Genomic DNA, 19,375 nt, shown 5'->3' with positions numbered 1-19,375 from the left:
TTACCTTTCCAGCAAATGTCACTTCTCTGAATCTCTCTTCTGCTGCCACACACGCTTAGCTATATCTGACCATTTCACTACCTCATGTAATCACAGGGGAGACTAAGTCTTCCTTACTTCACCCCTATTATTTTTATGCATTGTAATGTTCAGGCATTGGTGCAGTGCCAAAGAAGAATGGAAAGATGCACGTGATTCACCTCATGTCCAGGCCACTTGGGAATAGTTTCAATGACGGTATGCCTATGGCTGGTATATGGTACCATTCAGCACACTGACTTACTTCGGATATCAACATTACTGCCACCATCCAGTGCGACTCTTTTTCTCAGCACAGCCTCGAGTCCCTTATGGTGAAGCTCTCCTCTGCAGCACGTTGGGTTGTCCCGGGGGCCGTAAGTTTCCACAATGTCTCTGGTCTTGTTGCAGCAGGTATCAAAAGCCTCTCAACAAGATACAGTAAAATCGGCCCTAACCGGACACCCTTGCTGCAGCGAAAACCGTCATGATATATCAGAATTCCGCTTGATCCAGGGATGCACGTTTAATCCACAGTACTTTGGTGCAGAAACATCAAGTCAATACAATATTCTGTTTCAGACAAGGTTGGGCAAATACAGGTTGTACTGTAGCTCTTAAATCTAATGATATGGAAGATATCAGGTGGTGGCAGCATCTGCTGCAATACTGGAATGGTAAATCATTCTTCCTGCATTCCGACTGTCCTCCATTACCAAATCTACAACTATAATAATATATAGATGCAAGTGGTTCTCATGTCTGGGGAGTCTACAGGAACGTCTGTCTGGTGTATCAATGGCACGTGGACTAGTGAAGAAGTAGAAAGAGAGACATCATGTGGCATGCGCCGTATGCCTTGCCAATTGTTTTCACCACCTGGTACCATGATGAGGCAAAGCTATGTATCCTCGTTCACTGCACTAATGAAGTAGTTATAGATTATGTAAAGTCGGACTGTAGCAAATCATCTCCAGCTATGCAACTACTCCTCATTGGCAGAGAGCAGACCTTTATGAGAACGAAGAGAAATGAAAATACAGTTGAAACGATAGGAATGAACATTTGTCTCTGCCAAACACAACTTTACTATTCAGCCACCCAAATGTCATGGAGAAGGAACTAGACTGCCGAGTCTTTGTCACGTTTCTTTAGAAAGGCATCTTGGTAGCTCACTCCGGTGCGAAGAACCTACCAGGCGATGTGATCTTGCCCCGATACATGGGGAAGTAAGCTAGTTTGCGGGATGTGTTATATCTTCTAATGCATGACACACCTATTCGACTGGCAATATACACACGCTCCCGCGCGCACACCTGGGCATACAAAAATGTTCCAACGCATGTGTAGTCACAAGCAATTGACACGTTGTGTTAGGGGTTGCGATCACTTCCTTTTGGATAAGGATATTAGAAGAATATGCTGAATGCAGTTCACAAGTTCGAGGGGAAGTTGTGAACGGAAAAGCGGTTAGCAGTATAATACGTTTGACATAATAGTATTTGATTATAGACTGGCTCTAAGGAAGCAATCGATAACCGTTGCACCATGATATCATCACATAATTATTATGATCTTCAGTGATTGCCACCGCCCACAGCCCACCGAGAGCCGACACACAAATGGCCCCAAAGGGCTGGCCCACGGCTGTCCACCATGGTCCAATCACACTAGCGGCCATAGAGGCTGACAGGCAGCCCACCAAGCACTAAAATAATGATCCTGTCAGCACCGGGCTGCTAGCTTACTGCCCACCAAGGGTGCACAAATGGCCGACGCTGCCAGCAATCTGCCCACCAAGGGTGCATGGACGGCCTTTGAGGCCAACAACCTGCCCACCGACAGCTGAAGCCACCTGCACACCGGATACGAATACGTATACCCCATCGAGGGCTGAAGCAAACTTCCCACCTTGAGCTAAAACATTCACGCTACCGAGGGCTGAAGCAAACTGCCCACCTAGAGGTAAAACATTCACCACACCGAGGCCTGAAGCAAACTGCTTACGGGGGCTAACATGTACACCCCATTGAGGGCTAAAGTCGAACTTTTGGAATCGCTGTTTTCTGTGTTCGAACATTAGAGCCACCCTTTCCGAGCAATGGCAAGTTGTTACTGATGCCATGGTGGTCTCGGACGTTGTCCAAGCCCTCTTCCGCACCAAATATATTCATCGCGCTCCGCACTATTCTGCCCCAGAGCACGTATCGTTTTTCTGGAGTTCTTGCCCTTCGACATAGTTTGCGTGGGCATTTATCAAGACTGCAAGCTCGGGTATAAGAATCCGGGTATCTCTCCTGAATTCGAAATGCTGAAGTTGACGATGGCAAGAACAAATTGTTCTCAAATTCGTAAAAAGAACACGACGTGTGCCGCATGATGCTGTGAGGGTAGCATGCCTGAAAACATCAACAAAATCAGCGAAGCGCTTGCCAAGAAAAGAAGGTGCGGAACTGCTTACCCAATCCCGCTGGAAGGTCATGTCAGTGTACTCGAAAAATTATAGTTTTCATGTCATCACCTGCCACCTGGAGTCATGGATGGCTTGAAAACGAAGTTTCATGACCTGAATTTGAACGTGCGTCTTGTTCAGCGTATCGCTTAGTACTGAAGGGTCTGCCTCCAACTCTGATGAAGACATCGACCTTAGCTACAAGTGCAGCAAAAACGGGAGGCCAAAACTAAAGCTTGGTCTGTCGACAATGCTCTGCCTCAATTTCTAGCTGATTTCTTTTCACGTTGAGCGGACAAAATAAATTTGAAAAATCGCTCTGGGAATCAACAATTTTAATGATGTGGAGGAAGTACATTCCATTGAGGGCTGAAGCAACCAGCTCACCAAGAGCTATCACATACATCCCATTGAGGGATGAAGTATACTGCCCCCCCCCCCCCCCCCAGGTGTAGCACATACACCCACCAAGCGCTGAAGCATACTGCTTGCTGTGAGACGACCATGTACCGCCCACCAACGGCTGATGTGTAATGCCTGTACGGACTATTGAGAGCCAAGGAATAGCTGCTGACATCCACGACCTTCCCACCAAGGGCTAAAGCATACGGGCCCTAGGCGCCAATCTCGTACCGCCCAGCGTGTGCAAACGAACGACCAACGGGGCCAAGAATTCTCCCACCTAGGGCTGACATAACTACCTGGCATGAGGAGTCACACCACACACCTACGACAATCCTGATGCCCGCTTGCATCCCCACCTCCATTCGGGAAGAAAACAAGGTTGCAAATGAAGGAAAGAGCAGAGACAAACAAAATAGAGACGGTGGAATGGTGGGGAAAAGTAATACATAATTTCAGCAAATCCAGAAAGAAACTAAAATTTAGGACAGCAACGCCATGTCCAGACAGGTTTCGAGAAATTCAAGACAAATCTGTCGAATTGAAATCATAAAAATGCCCGTAAAAATTGGCCAACTTCGCTTTTCTCGACAACCGGTGGCATGGCCAAGCAATCTGCCTCGCTTTACAAGCGTATTGCATCCCTCATTGCTGAGAAAAGCAGCGAACCATAATTATTCGGTTGTCATGGCATTAATCCGCTGCCGCCTTAGCTTTGCTTTGCTCTGAGCAAGTGCTATGTGCCTGCATGGTAACTGCTCTGTTTTCGCTGTGCATGCACCTGTCTCTTCTTCTGCCTCTCTAGTTGTTGCCGAAGCTGGCACTTCCCGTCATTAATATTGTAGTCTTTAGTTCTTTAATATCAGTATTTGTCATGGCGACTCCATTTCACACTTTGTAGCACGATTTCAAAATTTAAAAAAGTTAAAATTGGCCAACTTGTAAACTGTGCAGGGACAGCAATATGACACATACTCACAGCACCAGCACTGTGCCTATAATACCCATGTGCGTGGGCAACTAAGCTTTCCTGTGCAAAGCCCACATCTTTTGTAATTTGTGCAATTCTTGCATGAGTAACTGAGCTTATGTATGATGCAGACATACTGTATCATTCTGTGCTGGGAAACGTTTGAAATGTGAAAATGAAGTTTTGTCCATGCTGTTCTTTTCTGTTGGTGTATTGTGTTGTGATGTACATGTATGTACCTGTAGGTCACCACACTGGATGGTACATACATACGTGATATAGGCAAACAGGGCAGTGGTAATACTGAATTCAACACCCCCACTGATGTAGCTGTGGATGACGATGGTGATCTTGTGGTGGTTGACAGGGACAATAAGAGACTGCAGGTAAGATACTTGATTGATTAGTGTGGTTCCACTTTTGTTTAATTACACAATGTTGACTGGAAGTTCAGTACAGATAGCAGTCTTCCATTGTTCACATAGCACTAGAGTGTACAGTATGATCATAGTACTAGAGTGTACAGTATGATCATAGTACTAGAGTGTACAGTATGATCATGGTACTAGAGTGTACAGTATGATCATAGTACTAGAGTGTACAGTATGATCATAGTACTAGAGTGTACAGTATGATCATAGTACTAGAGTGTACAGTATGATCATAGTACTAGAGTGTACAGTATGATCATAGTACTAGAGTGTACAGTATGATCATAGTACTAGAGTGTACAGTATGATCATAGTACTAGAGTGTACAGTATGATCATAGTACTAGAGTGTACAGTATGATCATAGTACTAGAGTGTACAGTATGATCAAGGGTAACTAAGCTACCAAGAGTGTGCAACTCTTCATACTCTTTCTATGGGGTCATGCAATGGCAAAAACTCATATCACCTGGTTTTGCAGTCTGGGCGCTTTGCTTGAGTGCTTAGTCTGGCTTAGTCTGAGTTAATCTGAGTGGTCAGTCTGGGCGCGTAGCCTGGGTGGTCAGCATCAGCGGCGTCGGAACCGGTGCGGCTGGTGTGGCCAAAGCGGCACCAATAATTTTCCAAGTCGAAATTCTAAAAATCTATTCTACATTTTTGCAGGCCTGAAAAGGCATGAGGTATCTCATGCATGCATAAACAATGTATGGTGCGCTGTGTGAACCTTTGTACCAGAGCATGGACAGAGGTGGCAAATTTCTGTAATCATGTACCGTGGTAGCAGTTTATTGTTCTGACTCGAAGAGATGGAAGGTTGCCATGGTTACCCCGAAATAGGAGATGCTCTTTTCCAAACCAGGTCACATGACTAGCCCAAGCGAGCCTTCGGGGTTAGCCAAGTTGTGTTGCATGCATTCTTGCCATCTTGGTATGACAGTTATCCCTGGTTGCATTGGGATATGAAGCGTAAACGAGTATTTTGCTTCACGTGCGTAAAGGCAGGTTAAGGAAAGCTCCTCTTCAATACGAAGACCGATGCTGCGTTTATTTCAACTGGCTTTCAAAACTGGAAGTATGGTCCGGGAGGATTCTCGAAATATCAGTCCAGCGACTGTCACAAGGAGGCTGTTGGAAAATTGGAGACAACTCCTGAGACAACTGGTCACGGTGGTGAACTTCTCAACTCACAGTTTCTGTCTGACGGTAAAGAGAATCGAGTGTCTTTCCTCCCCATTCTTCGAAACATCAAGTTTCTTGCTCGACAAGGGCTGCCTCTCCGAGGAGCATCGCAAGATGGAGGTGAAGTAGATAGTGAAGTAGACCTCAGCAAGTCATTGCAGTCGGCCAGTAGATCGCAATTTCCACCAGCTCCTGACCCTCTTCAGCGAATTCCAACCGTCACTACAGAAGTGGCTAGAGAAGAAGAAGGGAAAATACACGAGTGCCGATATGCAGAACGAAAGGTAGAAGGTGATGGCACTCCAGATCCTCCGTGGACTTGCACTCAGTATCGGCAAAAGTAAGTTCGCCATCTGGTGGATGACTCCAGCTGTACGGAGCAGTCAGCGTAATCAAGGATGCCCTGTTGAGGATGAACCTCAAGCTGGAGTGTTGTCGAGGCCAGTGTTATGATGGTGCCTCTACCTTGAAAGGTAGCCGAACAGGAGTTGCAACCCAGATCTTGGCAGAGGAGCCCAGAGCTCTACATACTCACTGCTATGGGCATGCCCTGAATCTCGCTTCTCAGGACATGATTCATGATGTCAAGCATGTCAGGACATCACATTTGAGTTCAGCAATCTCTGCGAAGCATACTGCTGAATACAAGCGCCTGAAAGCTGAGCTTGCACCAGAACAACCTGGATTCCGCACCTGGTGTTCGACCAGTTGGACAGTTCGAGCTGCATCTCTGAAGAGCATCCAGACTAACTACAGCGTCCTTCAACAGTGCCTGAAGTCATGTACCGAGTTTGGAAAGAACGATAAGGAGATGTCAGCAAAGTGCAATGGTGTGAGGAGTCAATTGTCAAATTTTGACTTCCTCTTCGGTGTCTTTCTCGGTGCAACAGTTCTATCTCTTGCTGATAACCTCGGCAAGTCATTGCAGTCTACCACCTTGTCTGCAAAGTGAAGGCCAAGCTATTGCAAACGCTACTGTTGACACTCTCCTGCTTCTCCGTACTGACAGTAGTTTTGAGGCTTTCTGGTCGAACGTGATGGAGCTGCAGTAGTCAAATGACGTGCTTGAACCTCAACTACCGAGAAGGTACCAGCAAGGCTCCAAGAAGGTACCGGTGCTCCCTCATTCCCTGCCACAGTCGAGGCCTACAATTGCCCTGTGTACTTTGCTGCAGTTGACACAGTTGTGCAAGCCATCCGTCAGCGGTTTGACCAGGAAGGCGATTGCAAATACCGGAATTTTGAAGCCATTGCCTCACTGTACAAGGATGACATCCAGACGGATCTCGTTCATGACCAGCTGCCAGTCCTTCATGCGCATTGCGTTGCTGAAGGTGATGGTGCACCGACCGTGCTGAGTGTTGTGTCTTACGTGCAGTCTTTGTCAAGTCGTCAGTTCTTCTTGTCAGAAGTGTGTGTAAAAGCGGACTCGGTTCCGGTTACATATGTTGAGTTTGAAACAGGACGACTGACGACACATTATCCAGACATTACGACGGGAACAGGTAGGTTGGTGCAACGACATTTATTAGAGACGGGACAAGAGACCAAGACGAACGAAACGACTACATGGTGATTATTGACGAGTGAGAAAAGAGAGGAAGAGATCAAGTCTGAACGGCAAGATAAAGGGCCTGGGTAGCGATGGCAAATATGGGCGCGCAAGTAGCTACCCAGGCCAATGGAACAAAAGGAGACAAAAGGTGAGTACGAAAGTGCATGCAGGCCAGCTAGAAAAGGTACGGGAGGAGGTACCTAACATACCACCTCTCCATGAAAAAATCCCGCGTCCTCGCGGAGAGAAAAAAAAGAGAGAAAAAGATTTTAAAAAATGACTGGAGGAGAAAAAAAACACACACACACACACACACACACACACACACACATATTGCACGCGCGCACGGATCTCACGAAAGTGTTTACTAAAAATGCACTACAGATCATTCCTGTGCTACTTATAGTGTGTAATAACTGTTGAATCGGGAAAAAGACGACTGACGGCACATTATCCAGACATTACAACGGGAACAGGTAGGTTGGGGGACGACATTTATTATAGACGACGAGGCAAGAGACCAAGACGAACGAAACGACTACATGGTGATTATTGACGAGTGAGAAAAGAGAGAGAGAGATCAAGTCTAAACGGCAAGATAAAGGGCCTGGGTAGCTATGGCAAATATGGGCGCGCAAGTAGCTACCCAGGTCAACGGAAGAAAAGGAGACAAAAGGTGAGTACGTAAGTGCATGCAGGCCAGCTAGAAAAGGTACGGGAGGAGGTACCTAACATACCACCCCTCCATGAAAAAAATCCCGCATCCTCGCGGAGAGAAAAAAAAGAGAGAAAAAAATTTAAAAAATATGACTGAAGGGGAAAAACACACACACACACACAACGCACGGGCCTCACAAAAGTGTGTACTAAAAAATGCACTACAGATCATTACAACCGTCAACGTTCCTGTACTACTCATACTATAGTGTGTACATTGCCAATAACAACGGGCCCAAACGCCCCTTCAAAACATGGCACAATAATAACTATTGGAGTTCGACGAGGGACTTGGATTGGATTCTGATGACTAGTATTTTGCACGGCTAATAGAGCCTAGTTACACTTTAATATACGACATAAATAAGAGAGCGTGGCTCACCATGATCAGACCCCTAATATTAATGAAGGACAACCGCGCGCACACACACTACAAAAAAATTCACGAAAATAAATTTGACGAAGAAGAAACGCATACAAAAAAAGAGAAAGAGAGAAAGGTAGCTGACCTGCATGGCTTGAACGACACGAGGTTGACATAGACGAGACGAGGTTGGCGTAGGAGAGACGAGGTTGATAGAGATGAGATGAGGTTGGCGTAGGAGAGACGAGACTGACATGGACGAGACGAGGTTGACATAGACGAGAAGAATGGCGGTTGAGGACGGCTGGGCATGGGATGATCTCAGGGTCGTGGGTCGATCAATAATCGGGCGCCAATGTTGAATCGGGAAAAAGACCACTGACGGCACATTATCCAGACATTACAACGGGAACAGGTAAGTTGGGGGACGACATTTATTATAGACGACGAGACAAGAGACCAAGACGAACGAAACGACTACATGGTGATTATTGACGAGTGAGAAAAGAGAGAGAGAGAGATCAAGTCTAAACGGCAAGATAAAGGGCCTGGGTAGCTATGGCAAATATGGGCGCGCAAGTAGCTACCCAGGCCAACGGAAGAAAAGGAGACAAAAGGTGAGTACATAAGTGCATGCAGGCCAGCTAGAAAAGGTACGGGAGGAGGTACCTAACATAACTATTGGAGTTTGACGAGGAACGTGAATTACTAGTATTTTGCACGGCTAATACAGCCTAGTTACACTTTTGCTAAACATCCAAAAATTAGAGCGTGGCTCACCATGATCGGACCCCTAACTTGGTAATGTTTTACGAACACACGCGCGTGCACACACTGCAAAAAAATTCAGGAAAATAAATTTGACGAAGAAGCATACAAAAAAAGAAAGAGAGAAAGGTAGCTGACCTGCATGGCTTGAACGAGACGAGGTGGACATAGACGAGACGAGGTTGGCGTAGGAGAGACGAGGTTGATAGAGACGAGACGAGGTTGGCGTAGGAGAGACGAGACTGACATGGACGAGACGAGGTTGACATAGACGAGACGAATGGCGGTTGAGGACGGCTGGGCATGGGATGATCTCAGGGTCGTGGGTCGATCAATAATCGGGCGCCAATGTTGAGTTCGAAACAGGACGACTGACGGCACATTATCCAGACATTACGACGGGAACAGGTAGGTTGGTGGAACGACATTTATTAGAGACGGGACAAGAGACCAAGACGAACGAAACGACTACATGGTGATTATTGACGAGTGAGAAAAGAGAGGAAGAGATCAAGTCTGAACGGCAAGATAAAGGGCCTGGGTAGCGATGGCAAATATGGGCGCGCAAGTAGCTACCCAGGCCAATGGAACAAAAGGAGACAAAAGGCGAGTACGAAAGTGCATGCAGGCCAGCTAGAAAGGTACGGGAGGAGGTACCTAACACATATATAATTATTATTACAGTAAAACCTGTAACTAAAGACCACCGTGACTAGCGACCAGCCTGGTACTACCGACCACTTCGCCAGGCACGGACGGTCTCCTATTCGAAATTCACTGTGACTAGCGACTACCTGCTGACCGCGACCAGCGACCGCCTTTTCTTGTCCCAAAGACGATTTTTGACCCGTAACTAGCGACCGCGATGTTGGAACTCAAATGTTGCTCGAAGCTCCTTCTTGAAATTTTGATGATGTTCCGTGGTGCTGAAAGTAATCTTTTGATACCACAGCTGAAGAAATGAACGCAGGTCATTTTGACTGTGGAGTCGGTGTGGACTGCACTACACCTGTCAGAATTTCAAGCGCTGTCAAGAATAAACATGATAGGAAACGTCTTGGAGAGTGCATCGAAAGCGCTCTCTGATTGTCATTTTTGTTACTACTCGGAGGAGGAACGAAGACTGAGCAGCTCTGTCACCCCAGTCATACAGACGAATTGACGATGGCATCAAGGAATCCAGAAACAAAGCAGCACAGCAAGGTCCTGATGCTGAAGGATCGCGTTCAAGCAATCGAGAAGTCGCAACAAGGACAGTCGGTACGATTAATCGCATGAACAAATTTGAAGCCCAGCGCAAAACGAAACTTCCACAGGGAACATTTGACTCCTAGATCCTGGCTTCAGAAGTGGGAGCTGAATTTGATGTCCGTAAAAAATTTAATCTTCTCTCTCTCTGTTTCTCTCCATCTCTCCGTCTTTCTCTCCAAGTTTTGTTTCACCTGAAATAAGAATGGCATTGGGCAAGTCTTGGGGAATTATTTTAGCTGCATTTTGATATACATTATCATAAAATGGGATCCATATATGGTCGCACGGTGCAAACCTCTAACTTAAGACCACCTGCTACTAAAGACTTCTTTTGCTGGCACCAAGGGGCGGTCGGTAGTCACAGGTTCTACTGTATTCAAATTACAAAGGAAACAACTCGTACTCCAGAGGAACAAAAACACAACCGAGCGTCTCCGGCTCCTAAAAACAACATCAGGCCCAGATCCAGCGCGTGCAGAGTTCCGCGCAGATCTACAGCTAATCTAAGTCACAGCAGAGTTCAAATATAGTAGAGCGTAGATTTGTGGACATCACCATACAAACACATGCATATCATGATCCAACACATGCACAAGTCATGGTAGCAGAGCTGCTACATTTCTCCCCTTTTCAGGGAAAAGACACAGGCAGTGACGAATTACGGCTTCCTTCCAGGCCTGGCTGTTGTCGTAGACTTAGCTACTCGATCATACTGGGTACGGGATTGCGGGCGTTCGTTGGACGTACTGGTCGGCAATGGGTGCTGTACCTTTTCAGCAGACGAGGGCGAACTAGACGATTCTGATTCTGATTCTGACGATTCTGCAGGCGATGACTGAGTTGCGGAATCTGCGGATGTGGTGCCATCAGCATGATCGTCAGGTTGCGACTGTGAGCTACCAGGTTGCGGCTGAATACGGTCGAGATGACGTCGCTGCACCGAACTCGACTGGGCTTCGATTACTGCATCATGCGGTGAGGCCTTCACAACTGTGCCTGTTTCGGTGGCACCAGATGGTTGTTTGATGAAGACTGATTGGCCTAGCACGAGTACACGGTCCTGTGCATGATGGCGGCTGGCAAACGTGGTCTTGGGGATAGCCTTTGCCTGCATATCCGAAATGCGGACAGCATCATGGAGTTCCTCATCATCCTCACTGGTGGCATCCAAGGTCGGGCTGAGCTGCTGAAGTGTAGTGCGGAAACCACCTCGAAGAAACAGATCACCGGGCGACTTGCCTGTCGCCGTGTTGACAGTCGACCGTATGGTGTGTAACGCTACTCTCAGTGCTTCGGCTGCATTCGATTTGCCAGATTTTCGCATCAGCTGTTTGACAGTGCGATGGAAGCGTTCCACCGGGTTCTGTCGGGGTGCGTAGGGCACAGTACGCTCATGGTAGACTCCCTGGTCGTCGAGAAACAACTTAAACGTGGTACTTGTGAATTGTGGCCCATTGTCGGAAATCAGCCTGCGTGGTGCACCGAATAGAGCGAAGATCTGATCGCATGCCTTCGTGATCGCCGCCGTTGTTTCCGAGCTGAGGCGAACAACAGCAGGGTAGCGAGAATACGAATCCAGGCAGCTGAGAAACGGGATGCCGAGGTAATAGAAAACGTCGACAGAAACCGTGTACCACACGTGTGGGGGAAGTTCTCTTGGCTTGAGCGGAACTGGCCGTACACTTGCATTGGTGATGCACGGTGTGCATTCCTCGAGCATTCGACGGGCATCCTTGCTCCAGCCGGGCCACCAAACGCACTCTCTCAGGCGTTGCAGGGTCTTGTCATGCCCTGGATGTCCGTCAAGCGCCAGCCTCAGAACACTGTCAACAGCAGCCGGAGGAATGACGAGGCGATCACCACGGCAAATCACAAAGCCGTTAGAGTTGGGATACGGCCAGAAGCTGAGCTCATGCCGAAGTGCTTCAAATGGAGCGAGTGTTGCTGTCTTGGGCCAGCGAGATGTCTCCAGAGCTGTACGAACTGCTGTGAGCGTGTCATCCTGTGCGGTCAACTCCGCAACTCGCTTGCGTTGCGGTGTCGGGAAACCGTTCGCAAGGGTTACCGCGTGGACTAATGCATCAGTGGGATCCGCAGGCTCCACAAGAAGACGTGACAATGCACCTGCTATGTGATTCTGGGTCCCAGGACGATAGGCGACAGTTAAGCTGAGGTCTTTATTCTTCAGAACCAGCTTCTGCACACGCAAGTTGGCGTTAGCGAGACAGTACGCTGGCTTGAAGACTACAATGAGAGGCTTGTGATAAGTTATCACGGCGAAACTGGTGCCATTGACAAACATACGGAAACGGTTGACACCCCATGCCACAGCCAATGCCTCTATCTCAATTGCTGCGTAGCGAGACTCTGGGCCGCTCAGCTTGCGACTTGCGTAGTACACCGGTCGCCACACTTCTGGTTCGCTGCTACCGCCTCCTCCGTGCAGTTGGAGAAGGACCGTTCTTTTTTACTCTCTTTCTCACTTCTGTGTGCAGCCACACCATACGTGCCCCCACCCCTAACACACCTCAGTCACATGCACACCCACATACACACGCACACAGCAACAACAAACAGCCTCTGCGGGGACAGCAGCAACAGCAAGAGCAGCAAAGCATAGCTAATGGATGGCTAGTGCCCTTGACACTGAGAGCATTGCTGAGAGTGACTCCTTGAAGTACATCCGCATGGATGTTTCGCTTCTCCAGCCGCCCTGACGTTGGATCAGTCTATCCGGGACTCCTGCTGCCGCGGCCACCGATGCTCCCCCAGAACGCAGGCTATGCAGCCCAAAAGGCGCTTGGGTTGAAGTTCGCTTGGCACAGCGCGTCCTGGATCAGCTCTCGGGCACGGCTGTAAGACATCTGGTCCCGGACAACTTGACTAGCGTTTCCTCGCTGAATACGGCCGAACAACTTCTGGTGGCCTTCTTAGCCACCTCTAGACAGCAGTCGCTCTGTCAGAGCCACTGGGCATACTGCTCCATGCCATCTTGACAGCAGCACCCAGTTTCCTTGGCGCAGTTGATCATTTTTTCTCACTTCGAGAAATAGTGCCATGTAATCTTCCTTGATTTCGATCTCGTCGACGTATATGTTTGACAAGTCGTTCCATCGCAAGAGCCCTGCAAAGCCAACGGTCATCAGAGTCGCTGTCTGCAAGTTCTGCAGTGATTCATTGCGCAAGAGATTGGTAGCAACTTGGTTTAGCATCTGCTTCGTCATCGGCTTCTTCCGGTTCTTCGGCGCCGCCAGCAGTCGTTTGGCGGCCTGGACTAGGTTTCGAACCTGTGCATTGTCTGTGGGGTCCGGTAGGCCTCGCACCTTGTGCGACCAGGCCAACGCGCAAATAGCGGATGTTATTGGTGACGCTGTCCGTGCCTCCTGGAGCAGCTTCACGACATACAAACATATGTGCCAAGACTCGGCTGGTACGCTCGGGATCTCTTGACTGCTAGCCCACTCTTGCCAGCGCTGAAATGTCGACAAATACTTGGTCACTGTTCCCGGTGCCCTACTCGCCAACATGACTTCTGGAATCTTCCTGGATAGGTTCACGAGCTCCTGGGTTGGCTCCACTTGAACCACCCTCAGCTCTAGGCATGAACACAAGATCATAACGTGAGGTGCCTGTCAACAGAGTCATCAGCATTAGCGTCGGCTTCAGCATCTGCAGCAGCTATCAGCATCACTTGAAGAGCATTATACAACGGCATCAGCAGCAGCGTCTGCCAGCCCTGTGGGCTACAACATCGTCATCGGCATCACCAGCAGCAGCATCCGTCCGCCCTGCGGATTATGACATTGTCAGCAGCATCTGCCTCCTGCCCTGCAGGCTATGGTGTTCCCTGAACACCAACATAGGACAATGCCTCGTGCACCGTGCACTCACATGTGCTCGCGCCAGAAAACCACAGCAATCGTGTCAGTACGCAAATCAGCAACAGTTATTCTTCATGCACACTCTTAAAGCCAGCATTTCTGAATAATATTGCTTGCCCTCCAGCAAGTTGTAAGGTCAGGTACCTTCCAGAAATGTGTTTTCATCATGGGGTAGCACCAAAACTCCTTTTACAAATGGTTTCCAGCTTTGCCTCCCATGTAATTTTGGCCACCAATCCGCTGACCCCCACTTAGGCACGACCAGTGTGCCATGGCCGCAGCACATTTTTAACAAACTCAAAACCCTGGGTATTAGGTGGAACGGAGGTGTAAGCCACACCGTTTCCATTGACCAATCAACCGTAAAGGCATCGATCGCATAACATCCCGGATTCCACCACCTTGAACAGAAACGCTTTAACTGTTTCGTCCTCAGACTCGCAAAGCAATCTAGCGTATGGGGACCCCACAAACGCTCGATTTGTTCAAAAACAGCCGGGTTTAGCCGCCAATCATCTGTGTCAACTATTTTCGAATAGTAGTCCGCCAGTTCATTTTGTTCTCTGGGAACCCATTCGGCAATCAGGCGGATTCCGTGCTTCATGCACACCTGGAGGATTCGCATGGCCTCCCTTTGCAAATGCTCCCTTCTGCTGCCCACCTGGATAATGTGCATAGCTGCCTGGTTATCGCTTCTGTGGATGCAGATACCTCCTTCTAGTTTGTGTGCTAATTATTCAAGCACCAACGCGATTGCTCTCAATTCTCTCCACGTGGAGCTTCTTCGGTCATTCAAAATCTCATTGGACCACTCTTCTCTGGCTACCTCGACTGCACTGCCGTCTACTAAAAATCCGCCCCAGCCAGAGTGGCTCGCATCGGACCAGGTCAGGACCGTTGCCTTTGGGCAGCTTTTCCAAAATGGTTGGCCGTGCCAGTCTTCAAAAACCGTGCTCCAAAATTCCAAGTCGCACCTTGCCGCATCCGGCCATTTCACTGGGGCGTACCAAGAACTCCTAGAAAATATCATGCTGTGGAATGCCCTGGTACGCAGACGGAAAATTGGCCCGAGCGCATGCGACATAGACAACAGGAAGCCGGCTAGCCTCGCCACTTCCCTCGCGGGTGGCGCTGCTAGACCGCTCAGCCGTGCTAGGCACTCTTTAAGCCTCGCCACTCTGCGCTCTGTCGCAAAAATTCGACCCCCTTTGAGGTCAATGCGCATGCCTAGCATTTCGACCGTTTGTGATGGCTCTCACTGGGATTTTTGTTCATTGGGCACAAACCCAGCTCTCAAGAGGTCAGCTTTCATCTGTTTTGCCACCACCTTTGCCCCTTCGACAGTAGAGTGCCCGCCAGACCTGTCTTCCATGTAGAGCTGACATCTTATGCCCAACTCCCTCCAACGCCGCAGTAAAACACGTGTCACTTTTGTGAAAACATAAGGAGCCGTGGAGAGGCCAAACGGTAACACGCAAAATACATAGGTTGTGATAGTTCCCTCCGCATTAAACCACTTAAACCCCAAGTACTTTTGATGCTCCTGTGCAATTTCAATGTGGTGGTACCCGCTTTTCAGGTCAAAAGTAATCACGTAGTCGCCCTTTTCGTAGACTCTTGCGACTGTTTTCAGGTGTTCCATTTTGAGTTTAAATTTCGCCAGATAAGTATTGACGTACCTCAAATCCAAAATGAGTCTTAACTTTTTTCCATTATTTACCACGCCTAAAGGGCTGCAAATCACTGCCTCCTCACTCTTGACCTCCTTTATGCACCCTCTTTCCATCAAGTCTGTAATTGAATCTGTGTCTGCCTTGTTCGTTCTGCCAATGTGTCATGCAAGTAATGTCTTCTCCCTGAATGTTCGGAACGTTTTTGCAAATTGTCTGTACATGTGAAAATGGGTTGGCCATCTTTTGTAGCTTTCCACTACGTGGTTCGCGGCTGTAGTTTTTATGGTGGGAGATCTGCGCCAAGCCAATGCTGGATTGTTCAATAGTAGACGCTCTGCAGAGCCTGGGAGCCATTGCCCATGACAGACCAGCATGGCGAGATCTATGCATGAGGGTCTGTGCATTGTGATATTCCCACAGATCCTGAAACAGTCAAACTCAGGAAATAGCACTATCATTATCACTCAGGCTGCAATATTCATATTATGGACATATTCATAAATGACATATCTTCAATACCCATGAGCTACATTGTATATAATAATATAAGTATCATAATTATTATTATCATCGTTCTAGCTCATTTTTTTCCCCTGTCATAGTCCTGTTTATCATGTTCAGCATAAGCGAAGTTGTGGATCATGCTTGCATGGTTGACTCCAACGCGTACATGCAAGTAATAATAATAATAATAATTGAATCTGTGACAAAATCAAATTGGCACTGAGCGCTACTGTGATTTTTTACAGTTTTCGGCCTTGGTAGCTGCACGAACGGGAGTAGATACCCTTCACAAATGATCCTTAGCACAAATTCGGATGCCCCCATAGTTTCCCAAAATGGCTTGCACCTAGCTAAACTGCCCACCACCACCCCTTGCCCCTCTAGTTCCCCTTGATCGTCAGATTCACACATGCCCGCCACGCACCCCTCGTCAACAACACTCAGCACCGAATACACTTCATCATATATTACATCAGGGGGGGGGGGGGGAGTCCGTCCGCACAGCCCTCAGAGCTATTTCTGACCGGCTGGCTTCTGGTAGAAATTGATGAAGTGGCCTGGCTCGCCGCAACGGAAGCAGACTTTGGGGCCAGGCTGGATGGGGTTTCTCCCCGGTTGCGTCCTTGGTGCCTCGTTGGGCCCAGAAGGTGACTGCTATTGTGGTGGCTGCTCAGCCCCTCGTGCGGCTGCTTTAGGGGTGACCACCCCGCCCCTGCCGAACCTGGATGGGATGCCCCCCGAAAGGTCCGCTGCATGGCCACGGACTGCACGGCCGCATTCAGTCTCTTGCTCTTTTAGGCGGAGGTCACAATGCTGAGAATTCCCCCTCCCTCCACAAATTTGTTCACCACCTCTACCCCATGGGTATCGGCGACGGCGAGCCTCTCTTGCCTGTCCTCTAGAATGTCCTCACCTATCTTAAGGTTTTTCGTTGCGCTCCTCAGCCGGTCGGATTTCAGTGCCCTCCGCACTTTCTCCAGGCGCTCCTGGAGCCGGGCGTTGACTGCGTGCTGGTGCTCATAAAGCCACGTTCCTCCATTTACTGGGGCCCGTTGATGTAGCACTCGAACGATGGCGATGACGGCGAGCCTTCTTGCCGGGACTTGATTTTTTGAATTTTTTGGACCTGGATCTCCGGCTCCTGGGGCTGGGTGACCGCGATGCACTGCTGGCACTCGACGATGATCTAGATGATGACGACGACGACGGCGACGACGACGATGACGGAGAACGTCTCCGTCTGCGACGTCTGCCGCGTGGGGATTCCTGTGGCCCTGGCCCTTTCGAGCTCGATTTGGGCCTCGAGCAGCCTGATGCGAGTTGCCTGCTCCTCCAGGCGTGCCGCCGCTGCATGGACTTCGATCGCGTTCTGCTGCGCGTCAGCCTGCAGTCGTGCGGGTTCTGCGCTTGCAGCACGACGGGTCCTTTTACGGGGAGGCATGTTCCTAAAAGTAAGTAAGTAATTAAATTATCGTATCCGTTCCCGAAGGGAACTCACGACGGCCGCTAACACCCGATAAACCCTAGCGGCAGATGCATCGCCTAACGGTGGGGGTGAGTGGGTAAGTCTCACAACCACTGGCACAAGTGTCCAAAACGACCCCATTAGCTGCATCCATGTACCCCTTGTGCCTGGTCACAAGTTCCCAGTTGACTGTGGGTAGCAGCACGGCTGGAAAAACCGCTCCCAGGCAGGTCTTGAACCAGGTACCTCTCGTATCTCAATCATGGTCTTTGACCAACCCACTGTTTCTGCCTGCCTGTTCCTAAAAGGATCCTGAAAGTACGTTGAGAAACGGGATGAGAAATACACTACACTTGCAAAGCAAGAAGTAAAAGAATGCCGCAGCCGGAGCGCATGCTCCTAATATCTCGCATTTGCGAGCAGCAAATGTTACATCATGCAAAAGAAAGACAAAAAAGAACTACATTTCTCGTTTCTTTCCTACGTCAGCCAACGAGAAATGAGGCATCTCCAAGCCCATGACCTGAAGCATCAACCTCAATCCTGGTCTGCCTCGCTGGATCAAATAGTGCCAGGACTGGTTGCTGTAGCAGCTGTTTACGAATCGCGTTCGATGCTGCGGCACACTCATTCGTCCACTGCCAAGGCTTATTCAATAAGCCAGAAAGTGGTTGGGCGATGTCGGCCATGCGAGGGACGAACTTGGCCAGGTAGGTCACAAAACACAGGAATGCTCTCAGTTCCGCCTGGTTCTGTGGGTCCGCCATCTTGCTGAGTGCAGCTATCTTTTTCGGATCTGGGTGCAGTCCTGCGTCGGAGACTTGGTGGCCAAGGAAGTCCAAAGCTGTCACACCGAACACAGACTTGCCATCATGGATTGTGACATGATGAGCCTTCAGTGCTGCCTTGACTGCTGCTAGGCGCTCATCGTGTTCTTGCTGAGTGGCGCCAAAAACTAGGATGTCGTCCAGATAGATGACGATCCCTTGACAACCGGCGAGAATCTGTTCCATCTTTCTCTGGAAGAGTTCTGGGCCACTGGATACCCCAAACGGAAGTCGCTTGAACCGAAAGTAGCCGAACGGGGAGGCTACAACAAAGGCTCTGCGCGAATCTGGGGTCACCTCCAGTTGCGAGTAGCCCGTCTTGAGGTCAATTTTTGAGACAATCCGGGCGTCCCCAAGCTGGCCGAGCAGATCATCGGCTGACGGGAGTTGCAACCAGGTTGGCGCGCGGCGTGGTTGACCCATCGCAGATCAACACACCACCTGATCGTCTTGTCGGCTTTTGGTGCTGGCGTTAGCGGTGAGACAAAGTCATTGTCATTCAATGTCTCCACTCTCTCAACTACGCCCTGCGCTACCCACTCGTCGACTTGCTGGCGAAGTGACGGCAAGAGAGCTGGAGCGACTTACCGAGCGGTCTGTTGCACAGGCGTCGCATCTTCGTCCAGCGTTACGGCTACCGGACCCTTCATTGCAGCCAGGGCATCCGTGGGCTCCATGGACGCGGCGGGCATACCGGGCACTGACGAGACGTGGCACACATCTGGCCTGGTGTCTGGACTTTCCAGAAGGCCGAGTGCAATGCTGGCACCTTCACCGAGGAGGGATTCGACATGGTAACGGCTGTCATCGATGACGTGGATTAGTTCCACACACTCATAACCACGGTAGCTGAGCCGTCCCTCGAACACTCCCACGGGTAGCACTTCCTGGCCACCAATAGGCCGAATCCGTGTGGATG

At 49.3% G+C, this 19,375-nt stretch overlaps 1 protein-coding gene across 2 annotated transcripts in view; it reads left to right on the top strand.

The window, feature by feature from the left end:
* Positions 1-19,375, top strand: part of LOC135811195 (RING finger protein nhl-1-like) — a 209,821-nt gene that overhangs the window by 92,648 nt on the left and 97,798 nt on the right. For both annotated transcript variants that reach the window (XM_065324389.1, XM_065324388.1), the window contains one exon: positions 4,088-4,228. In XM_065324389.1, coding sequence (XP_065180461.1) covers positions 4,088-4,228 — 141 coding nt within the window. The remainder of the gene's footprint in view (positions 1-4,087; positions 4,229-19,375) is intronic.

This window comes from Sycon ciliatum, chromosome 3, assembly GCF_964019385.1.
Source record: "Sycon ciliatum chromosome 3, ocSycCili1.1, whole genome shotgun sequence".
NCBI classification, from domain to species: domain Eukaryota; kingdom Metazoa; phylum Porifera; class Calcarea; order Leucosolenida; family Sycettidae; genus Sycon; species Sycon ciliatum.
The sequence above is the reverse complement of the archived record's forward strand: the minus strand, read 5'-3'. Positions and strand labels throughout refer to the sequence as shown.